The sequence below is a fragment of the Periplaneta americana genome, chromosome 2 (assembly GCF_040183065.1).
Source record: "Periplaneta americana isolate PAMFEO1 chromosome 2, P.americana_PAMFEO1_priV1, whole genome shotgun sequence".
In the NCBI taxonomy this organism is placed as follows: Eukaryota; Metazoa; Arthropoda; class Insecta; order Blattodea; family Blattidae; genus Periplaneta; species Periplaneta americana.
This window is the reverse complement of record NC_091118.1, coordinates 11,489,709-11,507,751: the sequence shown is the minus strand read 5'-3', so window position 1 is coordinate 11,507,751 and position 18,043 is coordinate 11,489,709. Positions and strand designations below refer to the sequence as shown.

General features: G+C 32.6%; 1 protein-coding gene across 2 annotated transcripts in view; it reads left to right on the top strand.

The window, feature by feature from the left end:
• Mgat2 (alpha-1,6-mannosyl-glycoprotein 2-beta-N-acetylglucosaminyltransferase) overlaps positions 1-15,737 on the top strand; it is a 171,242-nt gene extending 155,505 nt beyond the window's left edge. Inside the window, exons 8-9 of one of the 2 annotated variants that reach the window (XM_069845303.1) lie at positions 11,302-11,516; positions 15,200-15,737. In XM_069845303.1, coding sequence (XP_069701404.1) covers positions 11,302-11,516; positions 15,200-15,416 — 432 coding nt within the window. In that variant the 3' untranslated portion in view covers positions 15,417-15,737. The remainder of the gene's footprint in view (positions 1-11,301; positions 11,517-15,199) is intronic. The other variant, XM_069845314.1, reaches the window with a different exon arrangement.
• The last annotated feature ends 2,306 nt before the right edge of the window (positions 15,738-18,043 follow it).

The following is an 18,043-nucleotide window of genomic DNA, read 5'->3' as shown; positions in this document are numbered from 1 at the left end:
GACAGCTTTGGTACTACCGTTCGTATGTGTAATATTATCTTCAGAAGACAATAGTATACAGAAGCCTATTGACTACATAAGCAATGACTGAAGGAATATAAAATTATACTACAGCAAGCTGCCTACATCATATAAGGCAAAAAGTGTGATTTGGGCTTTCCCTTTTGTATACTCTTCGGAACTCACTGTTGAATTTCATATCTAATAGCAGAGAATACATGTAAGTAACTTGGTATTGTTCCTGGCTACTAAAGGGAAATCATATGCACTATTTAAAAATGTATTGCAAAACGTGTCCTTCTGTCTTCACTTTTTACTGCACCAGAATCTCTATTGGGTACAGAGAGACGCTAAATCTTACAAGTAGGCCTATATACTTCTCGTTCACGGATTTTAAATGTTAAGTTCTTCATGCTTATGTAATGAGCAAGACGTTCGTGGCAAAATGTTGTATAATATTAAATAAACCCAATAAACTTTCATGAATGTAAATAATATGTCTTAAATTTATTGTTTATAAATCCTTATAAAAATTGAACCACGTAATTTACCTGATAAAGTACCAGACAAACTGTAGTTTCCATTTATTAATATATTCAGAGTATGGATGAAACAAATTTATTAAAATTGAAAATAGAAATTTAGGTACAAATTCTTTGGTCGGCGGAAAAAGGCATATAAGTAAAAAAAAAGTCGATTTTTCTGTTGTACCAAATCACATGTCTAGTATTTTTTCTGATTTTTGAAATAATAAAATTTATTTTATTTTAAATTGAAAAGGGTCTTACTTTAACCAATATACATGAATTTCATTATTATACTTATATTCAGTTAAGAGTAAATTAAAATGAAATTCTCTCCTGAAAAATTATTTTTTTTTGACTTGTGTGTTTTTCTCGCCGACCAAAGAATTGTCTCTGAAAGGACTGAACCAAGGTACATAAAATTTCAACGATAAGATGAAAGTCAGTCTACAGCCTAAAACACATTCATAATATGGTTCTTATCTTTAAAAATTCAAAATTATCAGTTTGTCTTCATGGACTGATTTATAATTTTGTATAATCTAAAAACAATACCTATGTGTAATGATACCTGAGGTAAATTTGTCAATTTTTTTTTTCGGATTTGTTTTCTAGAAAAACAAATTTCCAAAAAATGTCATTTGAGACATCAAGATTTGAACTCCAAGCCTTCAACTCGGAAATTCAGCCATCTAGCTGTTCGGACGATGTTTCATTCATCTTATATAAAATTACTACAGAATAAATGCCAATATTTCATTCATGGTAGACAGAAGCATATGGTCTTACATGAACTTTAATAACACATTCATTTTCTAGCTTAAGAATTGTCACTCAGCTGTTTTTGTTGGCACAAGATTTTGGTTATATATAAAATGTTTATAAATCATGGCTTCCATAGCACAACGTGCATTCTGAACCTGCATCCACACTGCTTTATCTGTATCTATGCTATATGTATGTTGCATGATTTTTTTCCCTGATGTACAAGCGCTAACAGCATGTATCTCGCTTAAATTGTCTTCTTAACAGCGCATCAGTTATAATCCATGCTGTAATTTGTAAGTACAATATGTCTATTTAGCCTTTTTACAAATAAGTAATCGTAGAATATATTTATAGCTTCTAACAATGAGAACATGTATATAAATGTCTTAAAATATTAATTCAGTTATCATAATACAACATTTTCCAGCTTCATTTGTTTTTCAGTTTGCTTGGTCGTTGCCTAGCGACATCACTGCCAACTGGATATCAACAGCCGGAACAGTCACACGAAAAAAAGACGAATCACGAATATTCTTGCTAATTTAATTGCCTTCAGAGTTCTCTTTGTTCCGTTGTGTAACTATTAAATTTGTTCCCGTTATATTGGTATAGAAAATTTATATACACTGGTCAAAAAAAGTTAAGCATAATTAGGCATATAACTGTTTTTATTAATTAAAATAAAATAGATAAATTATAATTGGGTTTCTTGGTTCCACAGAATAAACTTAAAAGTAGAAATACACTATTTGTTAACAATGGACTCAATATGAAATGAAAAAGTTGCATTGTTTGGAAACAACGGAAAAGATAAGGGAAGTTGAAATTCGTACATCATCAAAGAAAAGGAGATGGTGCTTTCAGTACCCTGTTTAATAACGTGTTGGTCCTCCACGAACCCTGAGGCACTCTTGTATGCGACGGGGCATACTCAGTACCAACGCATCTAAGCTCTCCTGAGGCAAATTGTCCCATTCTTCCAAGGCAGCATTCCTGAGTTCTTGAATCGTTAATGGGTGATGTGGACGATTGGAAATGGCTCTCCTGAGAAAGCTCCATGCATGCTCTATGCAGTTCATATCCGGTGAGCATGCTGGCCAATCCATTCTTCGGATCCCATGTTCTACAAGATACCGCTGCACACTATAAGCACGATGAGGCCGAGCATTATCGTTCTGTAGAGTGAACCCTTCTCCTACAGTCTCTGCAAAACCACTTACTATGGGTTGGAGGATGTTGTTCTCATACACGGCAGCAGTCATGTTTCCATCTATTGAAACCAGTGGTGTGCGGCGGCCAAACATGACACCTGCCCAAAACAAGATTGAACCACCAAACTGCTGGTGACGTTCCACGGTCATTGAGGGATGATTTCGTTCCCCTGTTCGTCTCCGTACGCGAATAGAGTTATTGTCAGGGTGTAGGCCCATTCTCACTTCGTCTGAGAATAAAGTTCTGGTCCATTGGCCTCGTGTCCAATTCTCATGTGCTCTAGCCCATCTTGCACGAGCACCTCTGTGATGTGGACGGAGTGCTGGAGTCTTGAGTGGTCTTCGAGCATACAACCTATGTCATGAAGTCTATTGCGCACAGTTTGGCTACTTACAACAACACAGTGGCTTCGCGCAGGTCATGGCGCAGAGTTGTAGCTGAGGCTATAGGGTTCCTACGTGCAGATAACCTTACATACCGGTCCTGACCTGGTGTTGTTTTGCGTGGACGGCCGTCGCGAGGTCGATCTGCTATTAACTGGGTTTCCTGGAACTTTCTCCACAGTCTGGAGACAATACTCTGATTCACATGAAGGATGTTAGCAACATCAACTTGTCTCATGTTTTGTTCCATCAAAGTGATGATTTTGATGCGGTCTGCCATTGTAAGGGTGTTCCGAGCCATTGTACTGCACTATGAAGCACTATGAAGCAAAATGACACTGACTGAACTTTGCTCCAATTACAGGCTTTTCTTTACTAGCCGTGATTTGGACGTTACCTAGTGATGCAGACTAAAACAAATGAAAGAGTTTGAATTGGTAAACATAACACGTGCCACATAAAACCAAAAGAAACATAAATATCAGGTATTACTGGGTAAACTGGAAATATGCTTAACTTTTTTTGACCAGTGTATTTTAAAGTAGCCAAAATTAGTACAGCCACTTCAATAAATATCAGTGAACATTCACAATCCTTCAGTGCTGTAATAAGCTTTCAGTAACGTGTGTTTGTGCTCAGTGATAATAAATTCACGTTAACATTTCCAATGTGGACAAAATGACGTCAAAACATAACAGTAACAATGGGTGGGAAGCAAATGTTTTGTCTCCATGATTCAAAACACTCGAATCTTGAACAGTAAAGCGTATAAATTTATATTTTCGATTTATAAGCCTCTCATGTATACAAAATTTGTAATTAGTTACTCAATGACGCTGTATCAACTACTAGCTTATTTATCGTCGATGAAATTGGTAGTAGCGAGATTGTATTTGATGAGATGAGGCCATGAGATTACCTGAAATTTGCCTTACAGTTGTGGGAAAACCCAGGTAATCAATCCAAGCAGGAATCGAACCCACGCTTGAGCGCAGCCAAATGCTCCACCGTCTGAGCTACGCTGGTGGTTTTATGTCTCTATTAATTTAGAAAAACTTAAAATTTAGAATTCAGGTATTCGACTTTACATGGCTTTGACACTTTAGTTAGTCTGCATATGTTTTTATCGCACCTACTATATGGAATAGAGATTTAACTAAGTTCTTCGTGATATTAACGGATATATTTTATCTTAATCTATTATCTTACTTAAATATCTATGCATTTTGTGAAGTGAACATTCTGAAATTTTATTGGAAGTTTTCCAATACTTAAGTAAGCTATACTTGTTATGCAATTTTCAAAAATTTTATCTTCTCTTATTAAAACTGAAATTAAATTAGAAATGAATGTATCAAAATGTCAAATGACTTGAAAAAGTTCTTTCATTTGCCTGATGTCGTAAAATAATAACAAAATTGTCATAAATCTCGCATCGCGACAGTAGGACCAACACAATGGTTTAAGAAGAGCCTATACCGGTACTTACCTTATGGCTTTGATACCACGAATTGTGGCTTACAGGAAATACTTCTTCATTTTTACGCAACAATCTACTATAAGTGAATCTATCCATGGTAGATTTTATCAGACTACACCTTCTATAATCCTTCATTAACTATCTCTTTGCATTTGGATACAATAATAAAGAATTATACATTGCAGCCAACAATACAACCAAGCAGAGAGCATAGCTCAAACCACGGCCAACTTGAACCTAATTTTAGTTGGCTCTGCCTGTACAGAGCTTAATATCTTCTTTGACGTCGCACCTATATTCAGATACTCTATGGAAAGAACAGAAATTTGTACCTATATATGTTACAGAGATATTAGGCCTACGATTGAATAATGTAGACCTACATTTCTCCCAACAAATGCTGTCGAATCTAATTAAAACAAAAATTATTCTCAATGTTTCATATAATATTATACTACTTCCAAATCACGTTTCAGATTTCAGTACAGAACACTTCGATAGCGCGTTACCTAGCAACAAAACCTCGCAACGTTACATTCCCCTTTTTGTCGTTCCAGTCAGGCCGTGAATATCTAGTTGGCAGTGGTGAAGAAGCCTTTGCATAACTTAGTTTCAGTGATAAAAACATAATATGCCCGATGTTGTAGCTTTTTGTACGAAATAATTGCACATATTTATATTGCTTTCAATGTTTTTATGAGTCTGTTGTGCCAAACTTTGAATAATAGTGTTGACTATTCGAATCCAACGCAGAATATTGGATTTATAAGCCTAAAAAATCAAAGCTATAACTCAGTAAATAAATATCCTATTTTGTTCATGAATATAGATTAATAAAACAGAAATTCTGTATTCATTTTTCTGTTCTAAACTTTTGGTAAAAGATGTCACGACAATAAGCATTGAGGCCTCTGGTACACAAGAGTGAGAACATACATATTCAGATTTCGATGGCCCGTAATCTTCTGTCGGTAACGAAACCCGTCGATATAGATGTAGTTACAAGGATAACAAATTTAAAATGACTGACGATTAAGCAGAGATATTTTTATAAAAGCAATGTTGTCATGCCAACCAAGCGTAATTATTTTTTATATATTTTTTACGAAGTTCCATGTTTCGCAGAGGAGAACTCATGAGATAACACGTGATATGCACGTCTATAGAGAGCAGTAGGGGAGAGTCGGGTAGCATCGGACATCGGGTAGTATCGGACAGTGCGTTTCTTTCATCTACCACCATATGGTAGTACCTGAATGACGTGGTTACGTTTCTCTATGCGACATCACAGAAACGTAACCATGTCAAATCAAATCAAATTTTTGAATTCTTTGTAAGTTGATACATATGTATGTATACTTTTTGCTGGTTGAGTGGAAGAGAAGGCCTTACGGCCTTAACTCTGCCAGCTAAAATAAAGTATTATTATTATTATTATTATTATTATTATTATTATTATTATTATTATTATTATTATTATTATGTCAATCAGGTACTATCATCGTGTGGTAGATGAAAGAAACTCACTGTCCGATATTACCCGATGTCCGATACTACCCGACTCTCCCCTATATGTGTACAAGTTGCAGTGTCCAGTCGATCAGTCCTAGTGAAATGGAGGAGTACACGAGAGCGGAATATGCAGACCTGATTTTCGAATACGGATGAGCCAATGGGAACAGCAGACAAGATCACAGATTGTATCGGTACAAGTACCCACGTGGGAGACATCCGGCCCATACCATTTTTCCACGACTGTTCCAAAAGTTAAGGGAAGGAGGGCACGTGGTGCCAAATTACAATTCCATTTCCACACAACTATTATTGCTTATAACTTTCGACTCAGTCATTTCCGGACCAGGGTTTCTTATCTCAAATCGGTACATGTGCCCTTCGCCATCATCCCTGAAAGTTTGTAACACCACTTCGGAAACATCCTGTAGAAACATATGCTAGCACAAAGGTCATCATTTATATATATTTAGAAGACAGTTAAGCTATGCAGTATTGTTCGTTATTATAGGATAATAGATATCCATAAAGCACAACTGTCAATTTTAATTCAAGTGTTACCGTTGCTATGGAAACAATGCATTAAAATTGGGACTTTGTGTAAAAGAAATTACAATATAAAAATGACATCTTTTGACGTCTTTAGAAACCATTTTTAGTTACTCTTGGATTCGCATTTTGCTGTTCATATTCTGTTGATTTCCTTAAAAATCTAAATTTACAGTCTGATCCGTTTGGATATGAATAATATTAATTTATTATTATAAAGCTATTATGATAATAGGAAAAATTTCTTGCTGGTTATATTATGATTAAAAGATGGAAGTTTCCATATATGACAATCAACAATGCATAATCTGAAAGAACAAATGAAAATCGTAATGATTAAAATGACTACTACAAATCAACAGCGGGCATGCCGTTCGTTGGTATGCTAAATTTGAGAGTGTTAAAAGAGTTCAAAGGAAATTTCGACGTGAGTATGGTGTGCGTAATGTACCTAAATACGATTCCATAATGTTGTGGTATCGAACATTTGTAGAAACAGGTCCTGTATTTAAAAAAAAACATGCAGGAGGTCGCAGGCGAAACCCGGTACGAGAAGAGCTATCTCTTGGCTTGGTCTCCAAACTCCCCAGATCTAACCCCTCCTGATTTCTTCGTGTGGGGTTTTGTTAAAGACATTGTCTATTCACAGAAACCCAGGAACATTGATGATCTGAGAGTAAAAATTACTCAAACTTTTCAACAAATCACTCCTCTTATGTTACAACGGACATGAGCTGAATTGCATCACCGTTATGAGTTGTGCAGGGTGCGCAATGGGGGTCATGTTGAGCTCTGAGGAATCTCCCATCTTTCAGTGTTGTATGCACAAAGTTTCAACAAATGAAGTTCTGTAGTAAATGTTTTACGGTGTTTTTATTTTATCCATACCCAAACGGATCACCCTGTACAATAACGTTCAACCGAGAACATAAACATTTCACGTAATCACAAAGATCATAAAATCAATTCTGACTTTTTTTTTCGAGAAAATTTACATTACATCCCGTATTAGTGTGATATTATGACTATGATAAAGGACGTATAAAAAATCTGTTGGCTTTATTTGCTTATCGTAATGCTTTGCAGCTTTTAGAAATTACATAATTTACTATGGTGTATTGTAATTAGCTATTAGATAAGTAATATTAGTCTGAAAGTATTCCTGTAGCTTCCAAATGCATGTAATAGCCAAGAGCTTGATACTAGTACTATATAGAAAGTATAAACTATGTTGGATGGCTAACTTATACAGCTGGTACACTGGACAAAAAAAAAAAAGAAAGTCGAATATTGTTTTTCTTTCCAGTTTCGCAAGAAAATATATCATAGCTTCAGCAAATCTTGTGTAACAGTGCAGGGTTGAGTTGAAACTGATATCAACGAGTGAGGGTAAGCCACTTTGATTTATACAGGGTGTAACGAAAAAAAGTGAACAAAACTTCAAGTAGGCCTATGGATTCTTCATATGTATAGAAGAAAAAATGGTTATATCAGTAAGGATCAGAAGTATTCTGTTTACATTCCTTGGATTAACTGTTCCTGCCTGAATAAAGGAATCTCATAGATCCGAACATGCTCCCAAACTCTTTGCTTAGTTCAGACGACTGCTTTGCAGAATCTGCTGACGGAGAGTTCCTTCATTATCCACAGCAGTCAAACACACCAACGACTTTAAGTACCCTATAGAAAGAAATACAATGGGTAGAAGTCTGGTGAACGTGGAGGCCAAACGTGTTTCATCGCGATGAGACGAAGAGCTGCGGCCTGTATTCAGACAGGAGATGGCCACTTTCAACAGTTCTTTTAAGGAAATGTAGACAGATTGCATCAAAATAATTCCAGCAAACAAACATACTGGAGTGTACTATGGTCATACTTGCAAGCCCTACTCAGAAATCAAGCATTTTCTGTCCCATGTTGATGATATAACAGTTTTTCTTCTATACATATGAGAAATTCATACCTGACATTTTGTTCAGTCTGTTTCTTTACACCCTGTATATGAGCTTGGTGGATTTTCTGTTTAAGATTTTTGTCATATTCGTTTAATTTGTAGAGAGGTTATATTCGTCACTAGGGCAGAGCTTCAACTCTATCAACTACGCTTTGCACAGCATGTTCAACGCCTGATGCTGTTATTCAAATGTTAATGTTAAACTGGAATCGAATATTTCATGAGAGATCATTATCCGTTTTAGAAACATGATATATTTCATCGCATTAAAATAAACGTGCGATGTAGAAGAAAAACCTTTAATAAACCAACATTTTCGTCCGTTTGACTGTTCTGTACCACCTGTTCAAGTTGGTGGCCTATGTATTTTACACCCTTTATATTCTTATCATAATTGTTTCACAGTTTCTTTTCAGCATTTTTAATTATTTTATGTTCTGTGATTTCTTGCAGATTTCTTTATAAGTTGATCTTCATATTTACCAAAGGATTTAACTTTAATCATCGAACGTATTTAGTCTAGTAGGCATATTTTCAGTTGTGTTCGATATTATAAATATAAAAATGATTTACCTAGTGAAACCACGTCTAAAACTTTTCTTAATTTCAGTGTTAAATTTTGTAATAGTTACAAATTAAATTAGACTTGTTTAAAATGCAGAATTATCCTGTTTAATTCTGAATTTATATATCTCTAAAAATTAAATTGCATCTAACAACATTAAATTTCTGTACTCTTGAGAAAATATTATATCTAACAACATTAAATTTCTGTACTCTTGAGAAAATATTATATCTAAGAATATTAAATTTCTATAACATTAATGTAACAGAGCAAGGTTCAGTAAATACTCAGGAACTGTTTACATACGTACTACAGTTTACTTATTTATTTAATATAAGACTTACGCATACATAGACTATAAAGAACACATTGAAAACATATATACAATTCATACAAAAACACATTGCTGCTAACAAAGTCAACAATTGACTTTAACATTATTATGCTTTCGTTTCTCTAACACTCACCTGCAATTATAACTTTGTCTTACAACTTAACATAGATTTTTTTTTTTATATTCTGCTGTTTTACTTTACTTAATGCCTTTGTAAAACAACTCTTAGTATTTCTTTCGCACTTAAGTTACTGATATTATCTTTTCTCTAACTAAATCCCTTACAGAATGATATTTCATATATATATATATATATATATATATATATACCGGGTGTTTCGCAATTATAAGTACAAACTGCAAGGGTGACCGGAGGACAAAGAAACAAGGCAAAAATGCCTAATAAACATAGGTTCGAACATACCTGACACATTTACAACCCATTTCTTATCTGATAGACTTAATGGTCGTGTGTACCTCTATTTTTTTTTCCAACAAGAGCTACGCGATCTTTTGGATGAAGTGCCTCCTTGAAAACAAACAACTGCTGTGGTACATGAATGACGAAATACCATGCTTTCGTTAGTTCTTACGCAGATGCTTCCAAAATATGTGTATTCGCCATGGCGTATCAACATAATGGCCTCCCAGGTCCCCCGACTTTAATTCACTGAAATTTTTGTTTGGTGATATTTTAAATGCTTTGTGTACTTCATCTCATTGATAATATATGAACAGAGTGAAAAATGCGAGGAGAACAAAATTGCACTTTAAAAATGATCTTAGTTACGAAGTAACAAGAAGAAGAAAACTGTTGTTACCATATCTGAAAAGAGCGAAAAGGGATAAAAAAATGCAAAAAATAAATAAATAAAATACAAACAATTGATTGTTTATGTATCAGTCTCTTTCATTTAGAGTGGATTTAAATCTCATTTTCGTAAACGCCTTCCTGAATCTCAAGGCAACGGTCCGCACGGGTGTGAACCGCGCGTGTAGCATTTCAAATTTTGTTCCTTGTCGCCACGGCATCCAGAATGAGTTGCAGCAACTCTTAGCTCGTTTGTACCTTAACCTCATACACGATGTCTTTCATCCATCCCCAGATGCACGTGCACGTAGTTATGGCAACAAACATGCCTAGCGCTCCATTCACTATGACGCGTTTCGAAAATGTGTTGTTACTCCGTAATTATGAATGTGATCCCATTAATTTATTTATATTTTTTGTTCCAAATAACCTCAGGAATCACCTCCATAAACCGTGGGAGAATTTCGTGAATCACCCTGTATAAAATATATTACGTAATTAAAAGCACTTATAATTATATTTTTTAGTAAAGTTTATATCAAATTACGCAGAAATTTCCAAATAATTATTTGGTGCAAAAAATATTATTTTCTTAAATTTGACTTCTGATCTTTTCTTAAAGAATAATTCACGACGTAGATATCCGGTCCCGTGGTTTAATATCAATGTGTTGTAACTCCATAATTATGAATATGATCCCATTAATTTATTTATATTTTTTTGTTCCAAATAACCTCAGGAATCATCGCCATAAACTGGAGGAGAATTTCGTGAATCACCCTGTATAAAATATCTTACGTAATTAAAAGCACTTATTATTATATTTTTTCAGTAAATTTTACACCAAATTACGCAGAAATTTCCAAATAATTATTTAGTGCAAAAAATATTATTTTCTTAAATTTGACTTCTGATCTTTTCTTAAATAATAATTCACGACGTAGATATCCGGTCCCGAGTTTAATATCACCTCCAGCTAGTTCACGAAATGGCAAATTTCTGGATACCTTTTCCCTTCTGCGGTCGTTTTCTAGCCATAGATAAGAGGCAATTAAATCTGAGAGGTCCATGTCATACATTCATGCACACAAAACAACTGTATCTCTGATAAGGGGTTCCGGACATAAAACTGAAATAAGGGGACAACTGGATCACTCTGTATATGTTGAAAATTTCTGTTGTCTTTCAAAGTAATGATGATGTTGCCAGGCGGAGGTAACTCCTTGGATCAGCAGCAAGCATAACATGGGCATGGCGTTCAACCGCAGCACGTGGCAGGACATCCGCCACTGCGCGGAGTTCTTCTGCACGTACGACGACTACAACTGGGACTGGAGTCTGCAGCACATCTCGCAGGGCTGCCTCAACCACAAGCTGTACGCCATGGTGATGAAGGGCCCCCGCGTCTTCCACATCGGGGAATGGTGGGTACCGACGCCTGCCTTTATGAGTTTGATATACAGGGCGTTCATTTTAAAACTCCCCAGTCTAAATAACTAATTATTTCAATTATGTTACAGTGAATTAGAGGTGTAATAATACATAAAGATTTTTTTTTCACAGTTTGTGTGAGATCTGCCTTGATTTCATCCATTCATAGTTTTCTGCCCATGAAGAGGTCTTTCACTTCAAATCCAGCATTCTTCAATCTTTCCTATTTTCTGCCTTCCTATTTGTTTCCGCATACGATCCATATATCTTAATGTCGTCTATCATCTGATATCTTCTTCTGCCACGAACTCTTCTCCCGTTCACCATTCCTTCTAGTGCATCCTTCAGTAGGCAGTTTCTTCTCAGCCAGTGACCCAACCAATTTCTATTTCTCATTCAGATCAGTTTGAACATTATTTTTTCTTAAAATTATTATTATTATTATTATTATTATTATTATTATTATTATTATTATTATTATTATTGTTGTTGTTGTGCCGATTATTATTACTATTATTATTACTATTATTATTGTGCCTGTTATTATTATTATTATTACTATTCTTTATGAGTTTGATATACAGGGCGTTCATTTTAAAACTCCCCAGTCTAAATAACTAATTATTTCAATTATGTTACAGTGAATTAGAGGTGTAATAATACATAAAGTAAAATTCTTCAAAATGACATTAATTCAATTTCACAATGGTCTGTTGAAAATGGAATGAAAATTAATCAATCCAAAACTTTTGTTATTTCCTTTTCACGGAAAACTATCTCCCTAAAATTTAACTATTCTCTCAGTAATGTCGTAATTACTCGGAAAGATTGTATTAGAGATCTTGGTGTCCTACTTGATTCAAAATTATATTTCCATGATCATGTGCAATATATTTATACCCATTCATTAAGAATGCTTGGTCTAATTAGGTCTATAACTTATTCTTTTTCCACTCCTATGTGTTTATTAATTTTATACTATACATTGGTTAGATCCAAGCTTGAATATGCATCTGTTGTATGGAACTCCATTACTTCCACTGACTCGGCTAAATTGGAGAATATCCAAAGAAAATTTATTTCCTTGTGTTCTTATAGATTTTTACCAAATTCCGATTATAACTATGAGATTAATTGCAAATATTTCAATTGCGGTAGTTTGTTTACCAGACGTCAGGATCTTGATTATTTATTTTTTTGTAAAGTCATTAGGGGTGATATTGATTGTGAATCTTTCATAAGCAATATCAGTCTTCGTATTCCAGCTAATGGTTTAAGATTTCATAAATTGTTTTATAATAGGAATTCTAAATCTCTGTCTCCGGTCTGCAGATGCATTAAATATGCTAATTTGCATGGATTCAACTTGGATCCATTTAATGTGTAGTATATCTGAGTTTTTTTCTCACTGATCTAATTTTAATAATTATTTGTCCAATTTTTTTTCTCTTACATTTGGTCAATTGATTAAGGTAGACTATTCCATTATTTCAATTATCTTATTGTACTAATTTATGTTTTTATAATTTTTATTTGATCTATGATTGATGTAGACTATTATATTGATTGTATTTCATCTCACTGCCATTTTCTATCATTCATTCTCATCATCATTTGTTGTTTTGTTTTGTTTTGTATCTTGTGCTGAATTGTAATTGGCCTTGTGCTGTTGTTTTGTACGTTAATATTCTGAATAAATAAATAAAAAAAAATAAATAAATTATTATTATTATTGTGCCTATTATTATGACTATTATTATTAGTATTATTATTACTATTATTATTACTATTATTATTGTGCCTATTATTATTATTAGTATTATTATTGTTGTTGTTGTGCCTATTATTATTACTATTATTATTATTATTATTATTATTATTATTATTATTGTGCCTATTATGAGTATTATTATTAGTATTATTATTACTATTATTATTATTGTCCCTATTATTATTATTAGTATTATTATTGTTGTTGTGCCTATTATTATTACTATTATTATTATTGTGGCTATTATTATGAGTATTATTATTACTATTATTATTGTGCCTATTATTATTATTACTATTATTATTATTGTGCCTATTATTATTATTATTACTATTATTATTATTATTATTATTATTATTATTATTATTATTATTGTGCCTATTATTATGAGTATTATTATTAGTATTATTATTATTACTATTACTATTATTATTATTGTGCCTATTATTATTATTACTATTATTATTATTGTCCCTATTATTATTATTAGTATTATTATTATTGTTGTTGTGTCTATTATTATTACTATTATTATTATTACTATTGTGCCTATTATTATTATTATTATTATTAGTATTATTATTATTACTATTATTATTGTGCCTATTATTATTATTATTAGTATTATTATTATTGTTGTTGTGCCTATTATTATTAATATTATTATTATTATTGTTATTATTATCATTATTATTATTATTATTATTATTATTTATATTATTATTATTATTGAATAATTTCAAGGGAAAAATTGTTCCGGGGCGGGGTATCGATTTCGGGACCCTTCGCTTAGCGCACGAATGCTCTACCGACTGAGCTACCCAGGAACTAAACCCGACATCGTCCCAATTTTTCCTGGCGTCTTATCAGCCCACTTGAGTTGTGTAGATGTAAAGGAAAATTTGGGACGGTGTCGGGTGTAGTTCCTGGGTAGCTCAATCGGTAGAGCATTTGTGCGCTAAGCGAAGGGTTCCCGGATCGATACCCGGTCCTGGAACATTCTTCCCTTGAAATTATTCAAGTCTGCTTCACAGGGAGCTTTACCTGAAAGCTAGATTTTCATATTATTATTATTATTATTATTATTATTATTATTATTATTATTATTATTATTATTATTCGTGGCGTCGTGGTGTAAGGCAACCTGCCTAGGACTCGCGTTACGGAATGCGCGCTGGTTCGAATCCTCATGGGGAAAGAAATTTTTTCATGAAATTTCGGCCAGTGTATGGGACTGGTGCCCACCCAGCATCGTGATGCACTTGGGGAGCTACGATAGGTAGCGAAATGCGGTTGCGAAAGCCAGCTATAACGGCAGGGGGGATTTATTTATTTATTTATATTTTTATTTATTTATTTATTTGTTTATTTATTTATTTACTTATTTATTTATTTACTTATTTATTTATTTACTTATTCATTTATTTGTTTATTTATTTATTTATTTGTTTATTTATTTATTTACTCATTTCCTCATTTATTTATTTATTTGGATGATCGTCCACCTCTGCTTCGGCATGTGAAGCCAGCAGCCGGCTGGTCTGTCTAGGCCCTTCACGGGCTGTAGCGCCACGGATTATTTATTATTATTATTATTATTATTATTATTATTATTATTATTATTATTATTATTATTTAAGAGAATATTTCCGTAATTTTAAGACGATATTTTTATATGAGTATTTGATATAATTTTAGAACATATAGGCCTAGTTCTCATCCCTAGTGATGATGATTTTTGATGATATGGTGAAATGATAGTGAATATAAAATATAATATCCCGAAATATCTGCCTTTAAACTTAATTTTTTTCAGTCTCCCATTTACATTCGCACAAATTCCAACTCAAATCTTTAGCCTGAGAAGTAACCACTCTGTCTACAGCTGTCACTTGTTTGTTGCAGCGGTGTCCACCACAAGAAGGCCAACTGCGAGTCCACGGCGGTCATCTCGAAGGTGCAGCAAGTGCTGAAGTACGCCAGCAAGCACCTGTACCCCAACTATCTGACGCTGACGGTGACCAACACGAACAAGAAGCAGAAGCTGAGGAAGGGCAACGGGGGCTGGGGGGACCTGCGAGACCACCAGCTGTGCATCAACATGACCCGCGTGGGCAGGTAGTACAGGGCCAGCCTCGTCTACTGGTGAAGCATGTCATGACGTCAGCGTTGCCATCTTGTTGCTAACAAGCGTACAGAGGGCGTAGTAAGTACCTTCATATTCTGAATTACTGTTGTATCATAGTCCATACAGAAGTTTAACGTAATCTCTAAGTGGAAATAAAACTTAGTAGGTTACATTTTGTGATCAAAGCTTTCAAAATTGCTTCTTCAGGTAAGATTTTTTAAAATTAAAATTTAAAAATTTATATCAATTATTTTTCTTTTTTAGTTAGACTCGCATAAAAATTATTTAGTTCGTAATTTATTCATTATTCCAATATTAGTAGGTTAAATTTTGTGATCAAATCTTTCAGAATTGCTTCTCCAGGTAAGATTTTTTAAAAATCAAAATTTAAAATTTAATATCAGTTATTTTTATTCTTTAGTTACACTAGCATAAAAATTATTTAGTTCGTAATTTATTCATTATTCCAATATTAGTAGGTTAAATTTTGTGATCAAATCTTTCAAAATTGCTTCTCCAGGTAAGATTTTTTAAAGATCAAAATTTAAAATTTAATATCAATTATTTTTCTTCTTTAGTTACACTAGCATAAAAATTATTTAGTTTGTAATTTATTCATTATTCCAATATTAGTAGGTTAAATTTTGTGATCAAATCTTTCAGAATTGCTTCTCCAGGTAAGATTTTTTAAAAATCAAAATTTAAAATTTAATATCAGTTATTTTTATTCTTTAGTTACACTAGCATAAAAATTATTTAGTTCGTAATTTATTCATTATTCCAATATTAGTAGGTTAAATTTTGTGATCAAATCTTTCAAAATTGCTTCTCCAGGTAAGATCTTTTTTAAAAATCAAAATTTAAAATTTTGATATCAATTATTTTTCTTCTTTGGTTACACTAGCATAAAAATTATTTAGTTCGTAATTTATTCATTATTCCAATATTAGTAGGTTAAATTTTGTGATCAAATTTTTCAAAATTGTTTCTTCACGTAAGATTTTTTTTAAATCAAAATTTAAAAATTAATTTCGGTTATTTTTCTTCTTTAGTTACACTCTCATAAAATTATTTAGTTCGTAATTTATTCATTATTCCAATATTAGTAGGTAAAATTGTGTGATCAAATCTTTCAGAATTGCTTCTCCAGGTAAGATTTTTTATAATCAAAATTTATAAATTTATATCAATTACTTTTCTTCTTTACTTAGACTCGCATAAAAATTATTTAGTCGTAATTAATTCATTATTCCAATATTGGTGGGTTAAATTTTGTGATCAAATCTTTCAAAATTGCTTCTTCGGGTAAGATTTTTTTATAATCAAAATTTAATAATTTATATCAATTATTTTTCTTCTTTAGTTAGATTCGCATAAAAATTATTTAGTTCGTAATTTAGGCTATTCATTATTCCAATATTAGTAGGTTAAATTTTGTGATCAAATCTTTCAAAATTGCTTCTTCAGGTAAGATTTTTTTTCAAATCAAAATTTAAAAATTAATATCGATTATTTTTCTTCTTTAGTTAGACTCGCATAAAAATTATTTAGTTTGTAATTTATTCATTATTCCAATATTAGTAGGTTAAATTTTGTGATCAAATCTTTCAAACTTGCTTCTTCAGGTAAGATTTTTTAAAATCAAAATTTAAAAATTTATATCAATTATTTTTCTTTTTTAGTTAGACTCGCATAAAAATTATTTAGTTCGTAATTTATTCATTATTCCAATAATTAGAAATATGGTTTGTTATTTCGTATTCAGATAAAGTAATAGTTGCATCAAAATTATGAGAAAATATTATATTATTTGTTGGTTTTTAAGTCCGTGTCTAAAATATAAAAGAAAAAATTACCAAAATTTCAAATTTAATGTAAATTAATATTTACCAGGCAGTATTGAAATCGATCTGAATACATTTTCCGTACTGAATACCATCCCTGTTTTCATGCAATTTTGGATACGTATTGGAAAACGATACGATTACAGAAGCTGTAGTTTCGAAAATAGTTATGTTGGTTAACATGTCATCGACTTATTAGCATGTTGGTCACTCTGTAGGCATTAGCTATGAAAAACGTTGCGTTTTCCAAATTAGGCGCATGAAAACTTAATATTTTGACTGTTAATGAAAAATTGTAATATTGGCTTTCAAGAAAACACGAAAATTATGTTTTACAACACTCTTTTTCAACATACATATTGCCCTCGCTGTTGGTAAAACAGCTGACACATCAAACAAATGACGATCGATCACGCGCTTAGCGTATTGAGCTCGTCTTGAATACGATACCCATTTTCATGGAACTCAATTCGAATTGAATACGATCCAATCCCACTTTTTAGGTGTATCGATCTTGAGATTCAGATCGATCTGAATACTTTATGAAAACGTAGTATGTATCTAGTTTCATTTAGTCCAATGAAACTAATTTTATTTTATTTTAGGCCCATTTATTATTCTGCGTGTTAAATATGTATGGTTATGTAGCCTATTTCGAAATTAGCCTATAGTCTTTGCCAAAGTTTCCAAAACCAAAATTAAAAAACAAGTAACATGCCTACTTACTCAGATGCATTTACGTTAATGTAATAATTGTGTGTGGTGGTTATGGAAGTT